General features: G+C 52.1%; 1 protein-coding gene across 2 annotated transcripts in view; it reads right to left on the bottom strand.

Moving 5' to 3' along the window:
* Positions 1-4,306: 4,306 nt before the first annotated feature.
* The window catches only part of SLC13A3 (solute carrier family 13 member 3), a 74,720-nt gene continuing 62,209 nt past the window's right edge, over positions 4,307-16,817 (bottom strand). For both annotated transcript variants that reach the window (XM_023251160.2, XM_023251161.2), the window contains 3 exons: positions 11,654-11,815; positions 8,589-8,726; positions 4,307-5,864 (listed from right to left, as the gene is read on the bottom strand). In XM_023251160.2, the coding sequence (XP_023106928.1) occupies positions 5,688-5,864; positions 8,589-8,726; positions 11,654-11,815 (477 nt within the window). In that variant the 3' untranslated portion in view covers positions 4,307-5,687. The remainder of the gene's footprint in view (positions 5,865-8,588; positions 8,727-11,653; positions 11,816-16,817) is intronic.

Below are 16,817 nucleotides of genomic sequence, written 5' to 3'. Positions count from 1 at the left end.
TGGTGAGCCTTCAGGTCCGGAATCAGAATCAGTAGTCCATGGAACACGGGAGTCGTTGAGTTGTACAGCCTGTGGGCATAGAATATTGCCACCACCCCCTCGGTCTGAGAATGTGGGGAGGTGGCTAAAGTCTTACCAAATAGATAGTAGTATCCGACAGAAACAGAATGTGGGCCGAGTATATAATTAGACATTTTCTAGTAGCCACATAAAAAACTGAAATTTACTTTAATCAGATGTTTTATTCAACCTAATGTATCCCAAATAGTATCCTCTCGAAATGTAATCAGTATAACATTTATTAAGGGGATATATTATCTTCCTTTTTTGTACTCTGTTTTAAAAACCTGTGTTTTTATTTTTAAAATTTTTAAAAATGTTTATTTATTTTTGAGAGAGAGAGAGAGAGAGAGAGAGAGAGAGAGAGAGAATATAAGTTGGGGAGGGGCAGAGAGAGACAGAAGGAGACACAGAATCCAAAACAGGCTCTCAGCTCTGTGCTGACAGAGCAGTGAGCCTGACGCAGGGCTTGAACCCATGAACCATGAGATCATGACCCGGGCCGAAGTCGGACACTTAACTGATTGAGCCACCCAGGTGCTCCTAAAAACCTGTGTTTTAAAATGAAGAGAGTCTTGGGGCACCTGGGTGGCTCATTCGGTTGAGCGTCCGACTTTGGCTCAGGTCATGATCTCACCGTCCATGAATTCAAGCACCGTGTTGGGCTCTGTGCTGACAGCTCAGAGCCTGGAGCCTGCTTTGGATTTTGTGTCTCCCTCTCTCTCTGTTCCTCTTCTACTCGCACTCTCTCTTTCTCTCTCAAAAATAAATAAATAATTTTTTTAAAAATTAAAAAAAAATTAAAATGAAGAGAGTCAGCCTAAGACATTAAGGAGGGGTGGGGACTGTGGCAAACAAGAGAGTTTACCCTCCAACTTGAGTTTTCCCACCACCACTACTCAACTCCTGTTGCCAGGTAGCAGTAGGGTCCCATGTTGCCAGACCTTCTGACATTTTCTTTTCTAAGAGCAGCACAAAACTAGGTTCTAACGTGACATTTTCTGAGTTTAAAATATTAGCAATCAATTAATAGTTTAAAACTCACGAGAGGGGGCAAGAGACCCTGACTATGGGCTGGAGGCAGACCCAGGGACCGCTAGATTACAAGCTCCGATTTGGTCTAAACCTTCCATGCCATGTTTTCTCGGTTTACCCCTCCAGACACAGTCTCCGCTCTCCTCCCTGCCCTGATCCCTGGAGCTTCACCTGGATGGGCTGCCTCTGAGGGCCCTCCCGCATTCTGGCTTCCGCAGGTGTGATGGTGAGATTTCTGTGTCCACGTGGCTGGGCCACAGCATCCAGCTATTTGGTCAAACGTTATTCTAGCTGTTTCTGTGAGGGACTTTTTGGATGAGATTTATATTTAGATCAATGGAGTCTGAGTAAATCAGACTGCCCCTTCCTAATGGGGTGGGCCTCGTCCAATCAGTTGAAGGTCTGAGTAGAACAAAAGACTGACTTCCCCTGAGCGAGAGGGAATTCTGCCAGCGGATTGCCTTTGGACTCTTTCCTGGATATACATATATCCATATGTATCCATATCGATCCATGTCTATACATACGGATGCACATATATGCATCCTGTTGGTTCTGCTTTCTCTGGAGAACCCCGACGGATACAGTTGGGTTGGTCATGGGGAGCGCCAGTGGGAGAGCTGAGGGTGGCTGAAGAGAAAGATCCGAGGCAGTGTCCCCCTTTCAGAGTCGTCTTGGGCTGTATGTGTCCCCCTCTCCCACCACCGAGGACCTGCACTTCCCCTCATGGTTTCCATGTCCTCTGCCCACACCCTGTAACTAGACCCGTTCCTAAGCTATCCTCAAATTAGCTACTTTATATATTTCCTTTCAAGACCCTGACTACGCACTCTTTATCTCTCAGATGAGGAAACCCAAGCCCAAAGCATAAAGGACGTCCTCGGGGTCACACAGCTTGTCGCGTGTAGAGCCAGGAGTCCAAAGTGGCTCATTGAACCCCTCATCTAGTGGCTTTTATTCGCCTTGTTTTCCATTTGACGTCACCACTTCCGTTCTCCTGCCCACCTGACTCTCTAATTTCTTGATATATGCACCAGAATATGCGTGTGTCTATCCAGTCCTTCCACGTACCCGTTGTTCATCACCCTGTATTTTACTTAAATACTGCCACCCCCATGGTGGTCATCTAGGTGGCCTCCAGCTCCTGGGTTCCTCAAACGGCGGTGCCCAAACATCCTCCTACATTGTCCCCGTAGGAACCGTGGGATGATTTTGCCGGGACACGAACCCAGAAGGAGGAAAACCGGGCCACAGGGAACGCAGGTAACAAATTCCCCCTAATTACTGCCCCGTTGCTTGCCAGGCTGCCGGTGAGGGGTTATCGTCTCCCCCGCGGGACGGGAGGGCGTCTGTTTCCTTCTGTTTCACTATCACGTATCGTTCCCTTTCCTGGTTCCCACTGGTGGGATTGGCATCTTGGTTGAACTTGCATTTATCTGATTGCAAGTGGGTTTGAGCATCTCTTTTTTTTTTTTTTTAATTTTTTTTTCAACGTTTATTTATCTTTGGGACAGAGAGAGACAGAGCATGAACGGGGGAGGGGCAGAGAGACAGGGAGACACAGAATCGGAAACAGGCTCCAGGCTCTGAGCCGTCAGCCCAGAGCCCGACGCGGGGCTCGAACTCACGGACCGCGAGATCGTGACCTGGCTGAAGTCGGACGCTTAACCGACTGCGCCACCCAGGCGCCCCGGTTTGAGCATCTCTTTACCAAGCTCTGGCCATCTCGACGCCCTGCTTCAGAACGGCACAGCCGTATCTCTCCCTGCTCTGGGTGTCAGGGCAGGCATCTTCCAAAGACAGCGGCCAAGCCTCTTCCCCTCTCTGTACGTGGATACCACTCCTCCCATGAAGGCTGGGACCTGTTCCCCTCCCCTTGAACCAGGTAACCCTTGGCTTGCTTTGACCAATAGAATGTGGCAGAATTGAGTTCTTTGATTCGCGAGCCCGGCCCGTAAGGGGCTGTGTAGCTACTGCTTTTGCCTTCTGAGAAGCCCACCGTCAGGTTCAGAGGTCTGGGCTAGACTCCTGGCGAAGCCACATGACCCCGGAGGCTCCGTGGTCATCGTGGACATTCAAGGTCCAGCTAAACTCCCCGCTGAGTTGCCCTGGACACCCCATCTGGAGCAGAGACGAAACCGTCCCTGCAGATCTCTGTCTAAATGCAGAAACATAAGCCAATAAGCTGCTGTGTTCTGGGGCCTGAGTTTTGGGGTGGTTTGTTAATGTAGCCAGTTAACTAAAAGAGACGTTTTGTTTTGTATTTGCTCTTTCCGACACCTGTTGCATTCCGGACGCGAGTCTCACGTGTATTTCCAATGACTCTGCGCCCCTCCTGCGGCCCACCTTCCTCCCATGCCTCCATCGGCACGAGGCTGACTCCTGGTCTCAGGCCAATGCCACCTCCTCAGAGAAGTCCTCCCTGACCACCCCCGGCTGAAGTAGCTTCTGAGTCACTTGGTCACATTGTCCAGTTTCATTTTCTTCTTACGCCGCCTCATGACCGAGAGTGATTTTATCTGTTTACCTGCCCACTGCCTGTCTCCTTAGCTAGAATGTAAGTTCCATGTGGATGGGGACAGTGAAGGAGCCCATACTCAGGTTTTACATAAATATTGTTGAATGAATGAGTGGAAGAAGGAGTGAACAAAGAAATGAATAGAGCAGACCTCAGACCGGAGGCCGAGATTGCTGGCTCATACATTTTGGGACAGATTCATTTATCAAATATTTACTGAGCACCTATTATGTGCCAGAAACCATTCTAGATACCAGAGTTACGGCACTCAACAAAATAAAGTTTGTACTCTGATAGGCTGATATTCTAGAAAATACACGATACGGTGTCTTGACTAAACACGACGAAGAAAAATACAGCAGAGTAAGGAGTTGGAGAGTAATGAGGCAAGATTTTAGACTAGATGGCTAGTGAAGCTTCTCCGGGGAGGTGACATTTGGGCAGAGGCCTGAATAAAGTGAGGAAACAAGCACATATGTGGAAGCAAAGTGTTCTTGGCAGGGGCAGGGGGTGGGGGGGGGGGGAAGCATGTGTAAAGGCCCCGGGGCAGGACAGTTGAAGCATGTGGTTAGAGTGGAGGGGGAAGGGCAATAAGGAAGTTAAGTCAGGGCGGTCAATTCTGTGGAACTCCCAGCTCAGGAGTTTGTGGCTTTAAAACTTTCCTATGTCCACAAAGCAAATAACCTCTAGGTCCACTGTTGATTCACATTCTTTATTTTATAGCGTTTTCAATCAGGATTCGAAATCACAATTCATCAGGTTACAGGTCCCATGGGTTTCTCCCGTCCCCTGTTCTCCAGGAGAGCAGCCTCCAACCCCCATGGGCTGTAACTGCGGCTAAATACTAAAGTGCTCACGTGGGAAGAGATGGACCGCATTCTCCAACTTGGAGGCCTCTCCTCTCTCCCTCCTGCTCCCAGGGAAACATCTGTGACTCACTCGTACCGTACTGAGTTCAGTCTCTGGGTGCTGCCTTCCCAGCCCACGCTGCCCAGAGAACCTCAGCCCTCAGATGCGTAGGAAGGGGAGACATAAGGCTTCTGGACCCCTTCCTGGCACCTTTGCTGGAGCCAGGCTAACGCTGGGCAGCTCTTGCCACTTTCTGAGCACCCACGGGACCTAATACGGTGCTGTTCACGGGGGATGCCCAGACGTTTCTGCTGGAAACAGGGACAGCTCCCACCAGCCACTGGCTCAGGGGAGTCTCCCTTGACCCCGTCTGGAGAAGAGGGTTACGATATTTTGCCTGCCTGAGAAATTTCACCCTGGCCTCTTACGAGGCTCCAATCTATCTTCTGACTTTTTTTTTTTTCTTCTCATCTCTGAAATACGTGGCCTTGGCTCATTAAACATGCTTACCCCCTGGGGTGTGGGTGGGGAGGTAAAGACCAGCTGCTGGAACGAGGAAGGGCTGATGGCCTCAAAGGCCCTCAAAGGACGGGAGTCCCTGCTGGAAGAACCTTGGGCCACTCGTGAGACATTAGGGCCCAGGCTTGGCCTGACCCCAGAATTACGGTCAAACTGACTCGATTAAACAGGAAAATCCTAAACAGGGTAGGTAGAGGCATCAGCTGGGATTTCTAGAACTCTCCTGGCGTGCTCAGGCGCACAGAGGAGCAGCAGGGAGGCTTTGCACAGCCTCCACCTCCTCAGGAAGTCATCTGTCCCTCCCCCTGTCTCCAGGGATTGGAAATAACCCTAGCTGCCGGGGATTGGCAGGGGTAAGATTCAAACGACGGGCACGGGAGGGGCACCAGCCGAGCAGAACACACACCGCCTGTGAAGGACTGGCGCAGCGCAGCCCCAAAAGCCTCTGTGAGGCAGGCGAGCTCTAAAGGCGAGATGATCTCTCCAGAGTGAAACCTAAAGCAGGCAGTGGGGGATGTCAGTTGTGCCCATGCGATTCGGTGGCCTCCGTTTCCAACTGTTTAAGACAAACACCATTCCAGATTGCTGAAATAAGGCTCCTTTGCATCCTAGCCACAGAACAGCTCAGAGAGCTTGTTTCTTAGCAGCGGGTGATGGCAAAAGCCTTCTGGGAGGGCCCAGCCCAAAGAGAGTCCCGGAGCGGGGCTCAAAGGGTCCGAAATGTGTCGTTGGGCAAGGCGGACGGCAGTGATGTGATGTTGGCTGGGTGGATGTCGGCCCAATCCGGAAAGGTGCCCAGCTGGAAGATGGTCTGTGCCCAAGTATTCATGGCCAAGCTGAGCAGCAGGACGCCCATCAGGTTCATCAGGAGGCCTGTCCGCACCTGAAACGGAGCCCAGAGTAAGGAAGGGGTCATCGTACGGATGGGAAAACCCACACTCAGAGTCAAGGAAGTCATTCATTCAAGGTCTCCCAGCCCGGAAGCGATGGTTCCAGGACACGAGGCCGGTGGATGCCCACAACCCTCCCATCTTTACATGACCCTGGGCTGTCCCTCAAAGAGTTGCAAATGTCCCCAGCTCTCGAGTGGTTTCTAGGTGTCAGGTACTCTGTCACACAGATGTGTCCCTTAACCCTGAAAGCAACCCTTGGCAGGTGATTATTATTATTATTTCCACTTTACAGAAGAGGAAACTGAGGCTCAGAGAAGTGGGCTTACCCACGTCACACAGCTTGAAAATGATCTGGTTTGACCAATAACACACACGCACGCACACACACACACACACACACACACACTCATACACACTACACGTCTACTTAAGGCTATTCTTACTTGTTGCGAAGGTTTGTCTGATGGAAGTTTTGACCTTTTTAAGAAGCTAGAACAAGTTTGCTTCTTCCCCGGGGCCAACCTCCTGGGCCATTCAGTCCAACCTGGGGCTGAAAATCCCTGTTTCTCATCGGGGTTTTCTGATGTTCCATCTTGGCCTTGCCCAGCTGTGAACTGCACGGTAGGCAAGTGACTCCCTTTTCAATCCCCCTTTGGACCTTTTCCTCACAGAGAAGGTCTCCCTCGCCCTTAACGCTCTCTCTTCCTCGCCAATGGCCCTCTTTGACAAGGAGGCGTTCAGAACCTTCTCCAGGGCAATTGCTATCGGAGCAAAAGTAATTATTTTGCTTTCTTTGGTCTGCGTTTATTTTTAGACTTCCCTTCTGTGGCATACGTTACCAGTTTTCCATGTACAGATTGCAGCGGAAACTTCTTAAGTTTTTTTAAAAAATGTAAGTTGATTACAATTGTTAAGTAAACATTGCCACGGATGGTTCGCGGAAAGGGCATCAAGTCGTGAAGGGCGTATGCCAAGCAACAAGGTCGAACTGTGTCGTGCTATCCTGCCTTTGCTCTTGGGGGTACCTTCAAACCCTGGCAACTTTGGAGGATTGGAAGGGGACAGGCCTACGCTTTGGGGCGACCAGGAGGAGGGCTGCGCTCCTGGGAGCCTGCCTCAAAATGCCTGCTTAGTCCCACATTCGTTACGTCAACTGCCTACATCATCACTGTCTGGACCCAAGCCTCCAGAGCCAGCGCCTCTCTGTGCCTCCTTGTGCCCCTCGGCATCTTTCTGTCCCTCTCCGTGCTCTTGGCAGGCCTCTACCTCCCGGAGCCTCTCCATTTCTCTCGTGTCTCTTTGTTCCCAGGATGGGCGTCACATCTCCATTTCTGCCTTCCCTAAGCAGCCTCCCTTTCCACACTGGCCCCCAGCCCCCAGCAGTCCACTCCACCCGGCAGCCAAAGCCATCTCGGAGGGGCGCGAGTGAAACCACATCCCTGTGACATCGGACAGCTGAAGGGACTCCACTCTAGAAAGTCTCCATCTCTGCTGTTTTTCTGCCAGGCTCCGTATCCTCATGTTCCGGATTCTGCCTCTGAATAAGCCAAGAAGCTCTTTTCCCACGTAGGGGGAAGCAAGAAAGTGAATCATTCTCTGTTTTGTCCTAGGCCCGGAACACCTGATAACACCTAAGGTCCAGATCCCAAACATGTACCCTTACCTTCAGGGATTCATGGAATAATACCTATTGCTCACCGGACTCTCTCTTTGATTGGACCTAGCGGATTCTTAAAGGAACACACGCGTTCCCTAGACCCTTTTCCAGTATAAACGCCTAACCCCGAGCAACAAGGAGACTCATTTTTCTCTTCATTCTGAGGGTCTCCCAGATACTCTGTCCATTATTCTCTGTCTCTCATACTCTTCAGTAAACTCTGTTTTCACTGTCCCTGGCTCACATTTGATTTCGGTCCTGCGTGAAGCCAAGGACCCTTTTGGCTGGCCCTGTGGGACCCTCCCCTGGGCTCTCAGACCCAGCCTTGCCCTGCTTAAATCCCTTGAAAGTCCTCCCACTGTGCGCTGAATAATATCCTAAGTCTGTGCCTTGCATGCTGTGCACCGACCTCCCCTCCCGGGCCTCTGGTCTCATCTTCCCAATTCCAGGCACACCAGCCTCCTCCTTCTCTCTGTTTGCTCTGTGACCTCTTTCTGTCTCTCACTCTTGTCCACCCCCTTTCTCTCTCCCTCCCCAGCTCCTGCTGGGGTATCTGTGCCTGGAGAGCCTGGACTGGGAACAGTTACACCAGCTTTGGATTTTCGTTCCCTGAGTGCCCCCGGCAGCCAGTGGAAGCAGCAGGGGAGGCAGGGGAGGGAGGGAGGAGAGGGTTCAGCAGGGGAGCGAGGGGAGAGGGAACACACCGGCGGGTCTCCCCACTGCTGCTACCCCAGTTCCTCCCTCCTAAAGATTCCAGGCACAGAGCAGCCGGAGGAACAAGTAAGAAAAGAGAGCAGTGCCCAGAGAGGGGAGGAAGTCCCTTGTCCCTGAAGCAGACTCTGGAAAGTCATCACGAAGGCCATTTCCTGAAATTGTCCAAGCACAAGAATCATCCCCGAGTGTCTGTTAAAGCGGATCCCCCTGGTCCGGCTCCGAATGACTTATTCAGAAACTGGGGTTTGGTCAAGTGGGACCAGGGGTCCCGCCCAGACGTCTCGCCCGGCACCTGCTGTCCACCCCCCGTCTCGGGCCTCTGTCGGGACGCGCCAGGACTCACCATGTCTTTGACCAGCAAGTGTCCAGAGGCGAAGGCAATCGAGTTGGGGGGCGTCGAGACCGGGAGCATGAAGGCATAGGAGCAGCTGACTGTGCCGGGAACCATCAAGTAGAGGGGGTGCACCCTCAGGCGGATGGCCTGGACCGAGGCAGGGGCGGGGGCGGTGACCCCGGCAGGGAAAGAGAGAGAAGCGACGACAACCGATGGAGACGGTTGAAAGCCACAACAGGTAAGACACGGAAAGAGACGCACAGGGACGCATAGACGGAGACTGGCAGAGAACAGTGGCCGCAGACGAGAAGACAGGTTGGGAGACGACACAAGGAGAGATACAGCCAGAAACGCAGATCCACAGGCAACAGTAGAGACAGACAAGAAGAGAACCCAAATCAAAGGACACATGGAGAGGACATTCCCCAGGTTAGTGACATCCTGGGGCCACACTGCAGGTTCACTGGGGAGGACGGGCTGGGGAGATTTATCTAGAACACACCTTCTCCCGCCTGAGAGTGCAGCATCATACCCGGAGGGCTTGCTAAAACACGGCGTGGCGGCCCCACTTTGCCCAGAGTTTCTGATTCAGCAGGTCTGGGGTGGCCCCAAGAGCCTGCATTCGAAATGAGTTCCCTGCTGCTGCTGTGGGTCCAGAGAACCATGGCTCTAAAATATCAAGTCCTGGGGTGCCTGGGTAGCTCAGTCGGTTGAGTGTCTGACTCTTGATTTCGGCTCAGGTCACGATCTCACAGGTTCATGAATTCGAGCCCCACGTCGGGCTCTGCGCTGACAGTGTGGGGCCTGCTTGGGATTCTCTCTCTGCCCCCCCCCCAATAAATAAATAAACGTTTACAATTTTTTTAAAAAAAATAGTAAAACAAAGTAACAAGTCCCCTGTCTGGTCCTTCCCTCGGCCAAACAGTCCACACCTTTACTTGGGGCCTCACCGGATTTCAAGGACACGTCTGCCGATGAGCATTTCCCGATTTCTAAGATTGTGTGAATCAAATGCGTCTGTGTGTTGACCTCGCTCAGTGGGCCACTGGTTCGTCACCTCCCCCAAATGACATATTCATCTACAATTCACGTGGGTTTCTTCTCTGCTATTGTATTTAAGATAGGACATTTTTGGCCCCTCTGGCAAATTTTTATAACCCAAAGCATATAACTTTTCTCAGAAAGTGCTAATTGCGTCCCCTGACACGTAAAACGTTTGGGTTTTGATGACAAGCAACATTTGGAAGCCTGTGTGATTTGCCAGTGTCTTCTCCAGCAAAAGTCGCCCCAACAGACCTGGCTGGGTCCCTGCTTCTCCTCCCCCCACCACCCTGAAGTGTCCCATCTCTCCCAATCATCTGCTCCCTCAGAGCCCGGTGAAGGGTGTGATTAAGTCCAATCACACGTGGCAAGGTTTGGGGGCCCCCTCCCCTCACTACTGGCGGGAGTGCCCACTTTGGAGGGCAGTTTGCCCACTTCTAACAAAAGTATACACGCACAAGCTCTCCGATCCAGGGATCTCATCCAGGAACGTATCTAGATGGACCCAAAGGCGCACAGACAAGGAAAGGTCCGGCAAACATTGCTGGACCACAGCAAAGGCTGGAAGCAAACCTACGTGTCCGTCACCGAAGATCTGAAATAAACCCACTGCCATCCACTGGTAACAGAGTATCCTCTATTCCCTGAAGAAGGATAAAGTACATCTCCGTGTGCTAAGGCAGTGCGAACTCCCTTACAAATTGAAATAAGCCGACAAAAGCCAAAAACACAGTGGCTCAGATAAGCGTGCCTGGTTGATCACTGTTCGCGTACAAAGCCCGGAGTTGCAACACTGATTTAATCTGATCAATTTTGGATTCTATTGAGATAATCGTGCGCTAAAGCCTTCTCTAATCTATTTAAATACGGAACCAAGCCCATCGTTTCTAATGTTAATCAGTTTTGAAATTCCTAACATAGACTCTATTTGATGGTACGCGCCCAGATTTATTTTGCTATTTGCATCTCTGTTTACGTGTGAGATTGAGTCGTGACTACACCCCGCCCTCCCCCACCGCTCTGCTGTCCATTGGTTTCAGCGGCTGCGTTTTGCCAACCTTATTCCTGGGTTGCACGGCTTTCTCTGTCTTTCCGTGCTCTGAAATAGTTTGAATAAGGTGGGAACGATCTGCCCTTTGAAGGTCTGGAAGCTGTCACCCAGCTAACCCTCTGAGGACGGGCTGGTGATTTTTTAGGGCGGCGGTTCTCCACTGAGGATGGTTTTGTCCCCCACCCCCGACCAGGGGACGCTTGGCAACGTCTGGAGACGTTTTTGATTGTCATGATTTAGGGGAAGCTCCTGGCTGGCACCTAGCAGGCGGCGGCCAGGGCTGCTGACCGTCCTACCGTGTCCAGGGCAGCCCCACACAACAGACAGCTCTTTGGCCCCAAATGTCAACAGTGCTGAGAAACCCTGCTCTAGAGGGAGGTTAGAACTGCGCCTACCATTAGAGTTTCTTCTGTGGTTATTTGCCTTACTCAGATCTTTCTACTTCGTCTGAATCCAAATTTGACAATTTCTATTTTCCTAGAAACCTCTCCGAAGGGAGAAATTGGGTGCACTTTTGAAAATATTTACTCTGTGTATTTCTTAAAGAAAAAAAAAACAGGGACGCCTGGGTGGCTCAGTCGGTTGAGCGTCCGACTTCAGCTCAGGTCACGATCTTGTGGTCCGCGAGTTCAAGCCCCGCGTCGGGCTCTGGGCTGACGGCTCAGAGTCTGGAGCCTGCTTGGGATTCTGTGTCTCCCTCTCTCTCTGCCCCTCCCCCGCTCATGCTCTGTCTCTCTCTGTCTCAAAAATAAATAAACGTTAAAAAAAATTTTTTTTAAATAAGAAAAAAGAAAAAATCAGTATTAAAAAAAAATCAGGGTCTAACACGTTCATGCGGTTTAGAAGAGGGCTATGGCACCTGTAGCCCCCATGGACCTCCCAGTGGCAGGGGAGAGATTTCTGAAGCACCCACCCTCCGCGCCCTCCCCCCCCACTCCGCGCCCTGCCCCCCCCCCCCCCCCCCCCCCCCCAGGACTCTCACCAGCTCCGCCAGGACGGGCAGGAAGATGATGATAGTGGCCGTGTTGCTGGCAAACTCGGTGAAGAAGGCGACGACGACAGTGATGAGCAGCACGGCCAGCGGGGGCGGCACGTTCTCCAGGGGGTGCAGCTGCCCACCGATCCACGCCGATAGCCCCGACTCCTGCGGGGGCGGGGGGCCTCTGTTCAGAGCCGGCCCAGCCCCAGTTCAGAGCCGGCCCAGCCCCAGCTGCCACCCCCCGAGGGCTGGGCCCAGGAAGGTCGTTAGGACGGGCCACAGTGGTGACCATCAGTGCTACAGAATGGTCTCCAGGCTCTCTCCTGCTGACTTCTTGAGGAGTTACTCTACTCAGGGGTATTCAGATATTCAATCAAGTGAGTCTTTACCACAGCCCTTTTCGCAACCCAGTATCCTCTGAGACCAACACGCTTCGGTGTTTTCAAAGGATCTTTACACATTTCTTTTATGGGTAATAGAAATTTTACCGCTTTTTTCTCCTGCTGAAAAAAAATTAAACCAATCGTATTAAAAAAAAAAAATTTACCGCTTCTCTAGAACTTAAAATTTCATAATGGATTCTAGAACACAGCATACTATTTTTTTTTTTATTTTTTATGTTTATTTTTGAGAGAGAGAGAGAGAGAGAGGGAGAGAGAATGAGTGGGGGAGGGGCAGAGAGAGAGGGGGACACAGAATCCCAAACAGGCTCCAGGCTCTGAGCTGTCAGCACAGAGCCTGATGCAGGGCTTGAACTCACAGACCAAGAGATCATAACCTGAGCCGAAGTCAGACGCTTTAACCGACTGAGCCACCCAAGCACCCTATGTATTCACATAAATAAAATACTATACTATACTTGTCCCCAGAATTTGACTTAAAAGTTACCTTGAAGGAACGAATCATAAATGCTTAAAGATATTTTTCTCTAGAAGGGACTGTAAAATTAACTTGCTTCTTTTACGTCTGTACCTCGGCACTGTTTGTCCGATAGCCTAGAAATTATGGCGAGTGGCAGAGTCAAGGTCCCAGCCCTCCCCTGGCCCAGGGAACCGTGCAAGGAAAAAATGGGGCCACTGGTTTTTCCCAGAGGCCACTCCTAGGAGACTGGCGGCCGTGTGCGCGATTTAAGGAAGAGAGGCTGGAGAGAAGGAATATTAATGACTTGGATGAATGAGAAGCCAAAAGCTTCCCAGTGGCTGGGCCTCTGGGTGGCGGGCTTCCGGCCAAGGTCGCAGCCCCTACGGGTCCTTGGCTCGGCTTCTGCAGTCAGAGGGCGGTCCCGCAGGGGCAGCGGCAGAACCCCCTGCTTCCCGGGGTTCTCTTGGGGACTCCAAAGGGCTTCGCCTGCCCTTTCCCAATCCCTTCGCTATCAAAGCTGTTTCCTTAGAAACACACAGCCCCATGGTGTTCCAGGGGGAACCATGCAACAAGCAATTTTGGAGGTTGTATACCCAGAGGATGAGGAGAAAGGGCTCTGGAATCAGAATGACCATGTTCCCCACCTTAATCCTTTCTAGCTGTGCTGTCCCGGGCAAGCAACTTAACCTCTCTGTGCCTTAATTTTTTTAAATCTGTAAACGAGGATGTAACAGCACCTGTCCCAGAAGGTTGCTGTTGGGAGAAAAGGAGCTAATCTATAAAGCAGTTGGAAAATGCCTGGGGTGACCTGGTGAGGGCTCCACACGTGCCAGCTGTCATTAGTAGCTTCGAGTCACAAGGGGAAACACTCAGAAATTGCCCAGTGCGGTGGCTGTCAAACTGTGTTCCTTATGGCCCCCCAAAGATGTCAAGAGGTGCCTGAGGCCATGTTGCAGGATGGGAAGGGAGAGGCTTGACCATCTTTAAGAGCCTCAGAAAACACACCAGGCTCAGTGGCTTGAATACAACTCTGTATAGTAATTCCTAGGGAAAGAGAACCAGGAAAAAGAGAAGGCTTCCTGGACACGTGTGAACATTCAGACCACTGTGCTGCTTACAAGCTGTACGATGTCGGGCAGATCGATGAATATCTCTGTCCCTTGCTTTCTTCAAGGAGTTGGCGGTAAGGATCAAAGACGCGCAAAACACGGTTCCTCTACATAGTAAGCCCTGGATAAGATTCATTACTATTTCTTTAATTCAACACGCACGTAATGTAGAGTTCACTCTGTGCGAGGCACTCGTCCAAAGACTGGGCTGATATTAGCTCATTTAATCCCCGTAACAGCTCCATGGGGTAAGTGGTATAATTATCTCCATCGTATGACTGAAGAAACTGAGGCACACAGAGGTGGTAACTTGCCTGAATAAGTGAAGTAATTTGCCCTAGGGTTGGAATTCTGAGCTGGGACTCTAGCACTTTCTTCAACAGGCTCTCCAATGACATGATAATGCCAGTCAGTCGTCCATCATCATTATCATCATCACCATGACCCTCATCATCATCGAGGTGACTCTCCAGCAGAAAATGAGGGGTAGGGAGCATAAACGCATTTCTGCTTGCCTACAGGGTCAAGCTCCTATAACCTCAATGTATTTGTAGATAAGTTTATTCGGATGGAGATTAAATGAGATATGCTTCAAGGTGCAGAGGAAGACCAATTTTCAATTCACGAGACGGTAAAACTGTACTCACAATTCAAGGACGAGGGCTGAAGGTGGCCCTGGTTTTAGCACCCGGTATGTATCAGCCCTGTGCACTTTCCACACATCATATCGGCAGTGCTAAAAACAGCCCATTTTACGGGTCATGTCCAACAGATATTTATTGCGCGTGTTATGTACCAGGACTCTTCTGGATGCTGGAACAGTAGTGAACGAGACATATATGATCCCTGCCCTCATGGCGCTTACGTTCTAGTAAGGGAGACACCCACCGGGAAATGAACAGGGCAATTTGGGGGAAGGGAATAAGGAAGGAAATAAGTGGGGTGGTAACAGGGAGAGGGATTATAGGCGAGGCTGCTTTAGAGATGGTGCCAGGGAGGGCCTCTGAGTTGGTGACCTTGGAAATGACCTGAAGGGCCAGGACTCCGAGATCTCAGGGAAGAGCGTTAGGCAGAAAGAAAGCAGATGCAAAGGTCCAGGGGTGCAAATGAGTCTAGGGTAGCTGAGGAGCATCGAGGGGCCAGTGGGACTGGAGGAGAGCCAATCAGGGGACAGAGGCAGGAGCCGACGACAGGGAGGTAGGCAGGGGCCAGGCCATGCTGGGCCTTGTGTGTAGGCCCAGGAAGCCTTCAGACTAGAGTCTGAATATATCGGGAGTAATGGGCAGTTTTTACAGCAGGAGAGAAGTGTAGTGAGGACCCTGAGCGGGTTTAAGTGAGTTGCTCAAGCTCAAAGCGAGCACCGGGATCTGCTTCCAGCCCTTCTGAACCAGCACTTGGGGGTCCACACACCCGGGCTCGCCCTGGACCCCGTCCGAGGACCTGTAAGCCCCAGGAGGCCTGGCTGTGGCCTGGCGAGGGTACCGGGCAGGGGCCGAGAAGCGGGATGTGCCATGAGCGCTCTGGTCCCGCCTGGGGCAGGCCGCGCGGGCCTGGGCAGGGGATGGTACCAGCCGGGGTTGGGGGAAGTGGGCAGCTGCCACACAAAGGCCTTGTTGGACAGAAACCCCGGCGACCGCCCAGGGCCGGGCCAGGAGCCAGACTGACCTCCCAGATGGCCAGTGGCCCCGCGGCCCAGCCCCCACCAAGAGCGGGGCTTTTCCCACCACATCCCAAGCTCAGAGGAGCCTCTGGGGTAGAGGACCGTCTCCTCTGCCCCCTGCCTCAGGGTCAGACAGGGTTCACGTCCTCTCGACACATGGCGCCATGTCCACCGAGTTGCTCAGGCAAGAACCTCCACGCCATCTCCCCCTTTTCTCCCGCATTCGGTCATCATAACCAACTGCGTCGGCCACGTTCTGAGGTCTCCACGGGCATCGACTCACCCAATAACTGTCACAAGTCTGTGGCACGGCGCCATTATTATTCCCATTGTACAGATGAGGAAACTGAAACACGCAGCTGACGTACAAGACCTGCAACCCGCCCCCCCACCCCGCCCCAGGCAGTCTGGTTCGACAGCCCGGGCCTTTTCCCATTGCACTGCATGGCCTCTTTGGGACCCGGATAACAGGCCACTTCCTCCGGGAAGCCTTCCCTGATACATCCCCAGGAGGAGGCAGTGGTGAGAAAAGTCAAGACAGACAGGAGTTCAAATCCCAGCTATGCTATGCTACCTATGAGCTGTGTTACCTAGGATTGATCAGTTAACCTCTCTGGTCCTCGGGATTCCCCAAATGGAGACAAAAACAGTACTCTTGCTCAACCATCCATTTGCTCTTTTTGAAGTCTATACTATTGTATTCGTGTGTGTTATGTGTTGGGAAAAAATGAGTAAAATAAATCTACGTGTTATACGTGTCACTCAGCTGACCTTCGGTGAAACCTTTGTGGGTGACGGATTAGCACTCCGGACTCCGGAGGCCCCGGGGGCCCCAGCACTGTCTCCGGCCTGGGAGTCGTCTTGCCCAAGGTCACAGTCACTCCTGGGGCTGCTCACCGGCGCAGACTGATGGAGGGATGCCGGGATCTGGCCGGGCAGCCTCAGACCAATCGGGGCGTCTCTGAAGGGCCAGCTCAGCTCCGTGCTCCCTGTGGGGTTGGCGGGGGCGTCGTGGGGCACCACCCTCCCCCGCCCTCTCCTGCTGCCTTCCTCCCCCTTCCACAGAGGGGGGCGCCTCAAGGGCCCAAGCTGATGCCCCTGTTCACGCATGTCCATTCCAGAGTCTGCTCCTTGGGAGCCCCGCCCACAATAGCCACGGACTGAGGATTCCGAGAGAGCGCACGGGGAGTTCTCGCACACGTCTGCTCTGGGTCACGTCCTACAACCCCGAAGAGGAAGAACTTCCATCCAATTCAAAGATGAGAAAACCGGCGCCCAGAGAGGTTTAGCAACTTGCCCAAAGCACCACAGCGCAGAGTGGGAGAGCCGGGATTGGGATCCAGACACTTGCATTCTCACGCGGAGGCTTCTTACTAGCACATACCTTACGGATGTCTTCTATGTATCACTGTTTGCAACTGGAAATTAAAATTGAGTGAAAGAAAGAAAACAAGGGGCGCCTGGGTGGCTCAGTCGGTTGGGTGTCTGATTTCGGCTCAGGTCGTGATCTCACACTCCGTGGGTTCGAGCCCCACAT

This window comes from Felis catus, chromosome A3 (assembly GCF_018350175.1).
Source record: "Felis catus isolate Fca126 chromosome A3, F.catus_Fca126_mat1.0, whole genome shotgun sequence".
Taxonomy (NCBI): Eukaryota; Metazoa; Chordata; class Mammalia; order Carnivora; family Felidae; genus Felis; species Felis catus.
This window is presented reverse-complemented; position numbering and strand designations above follow the sequence as displayed.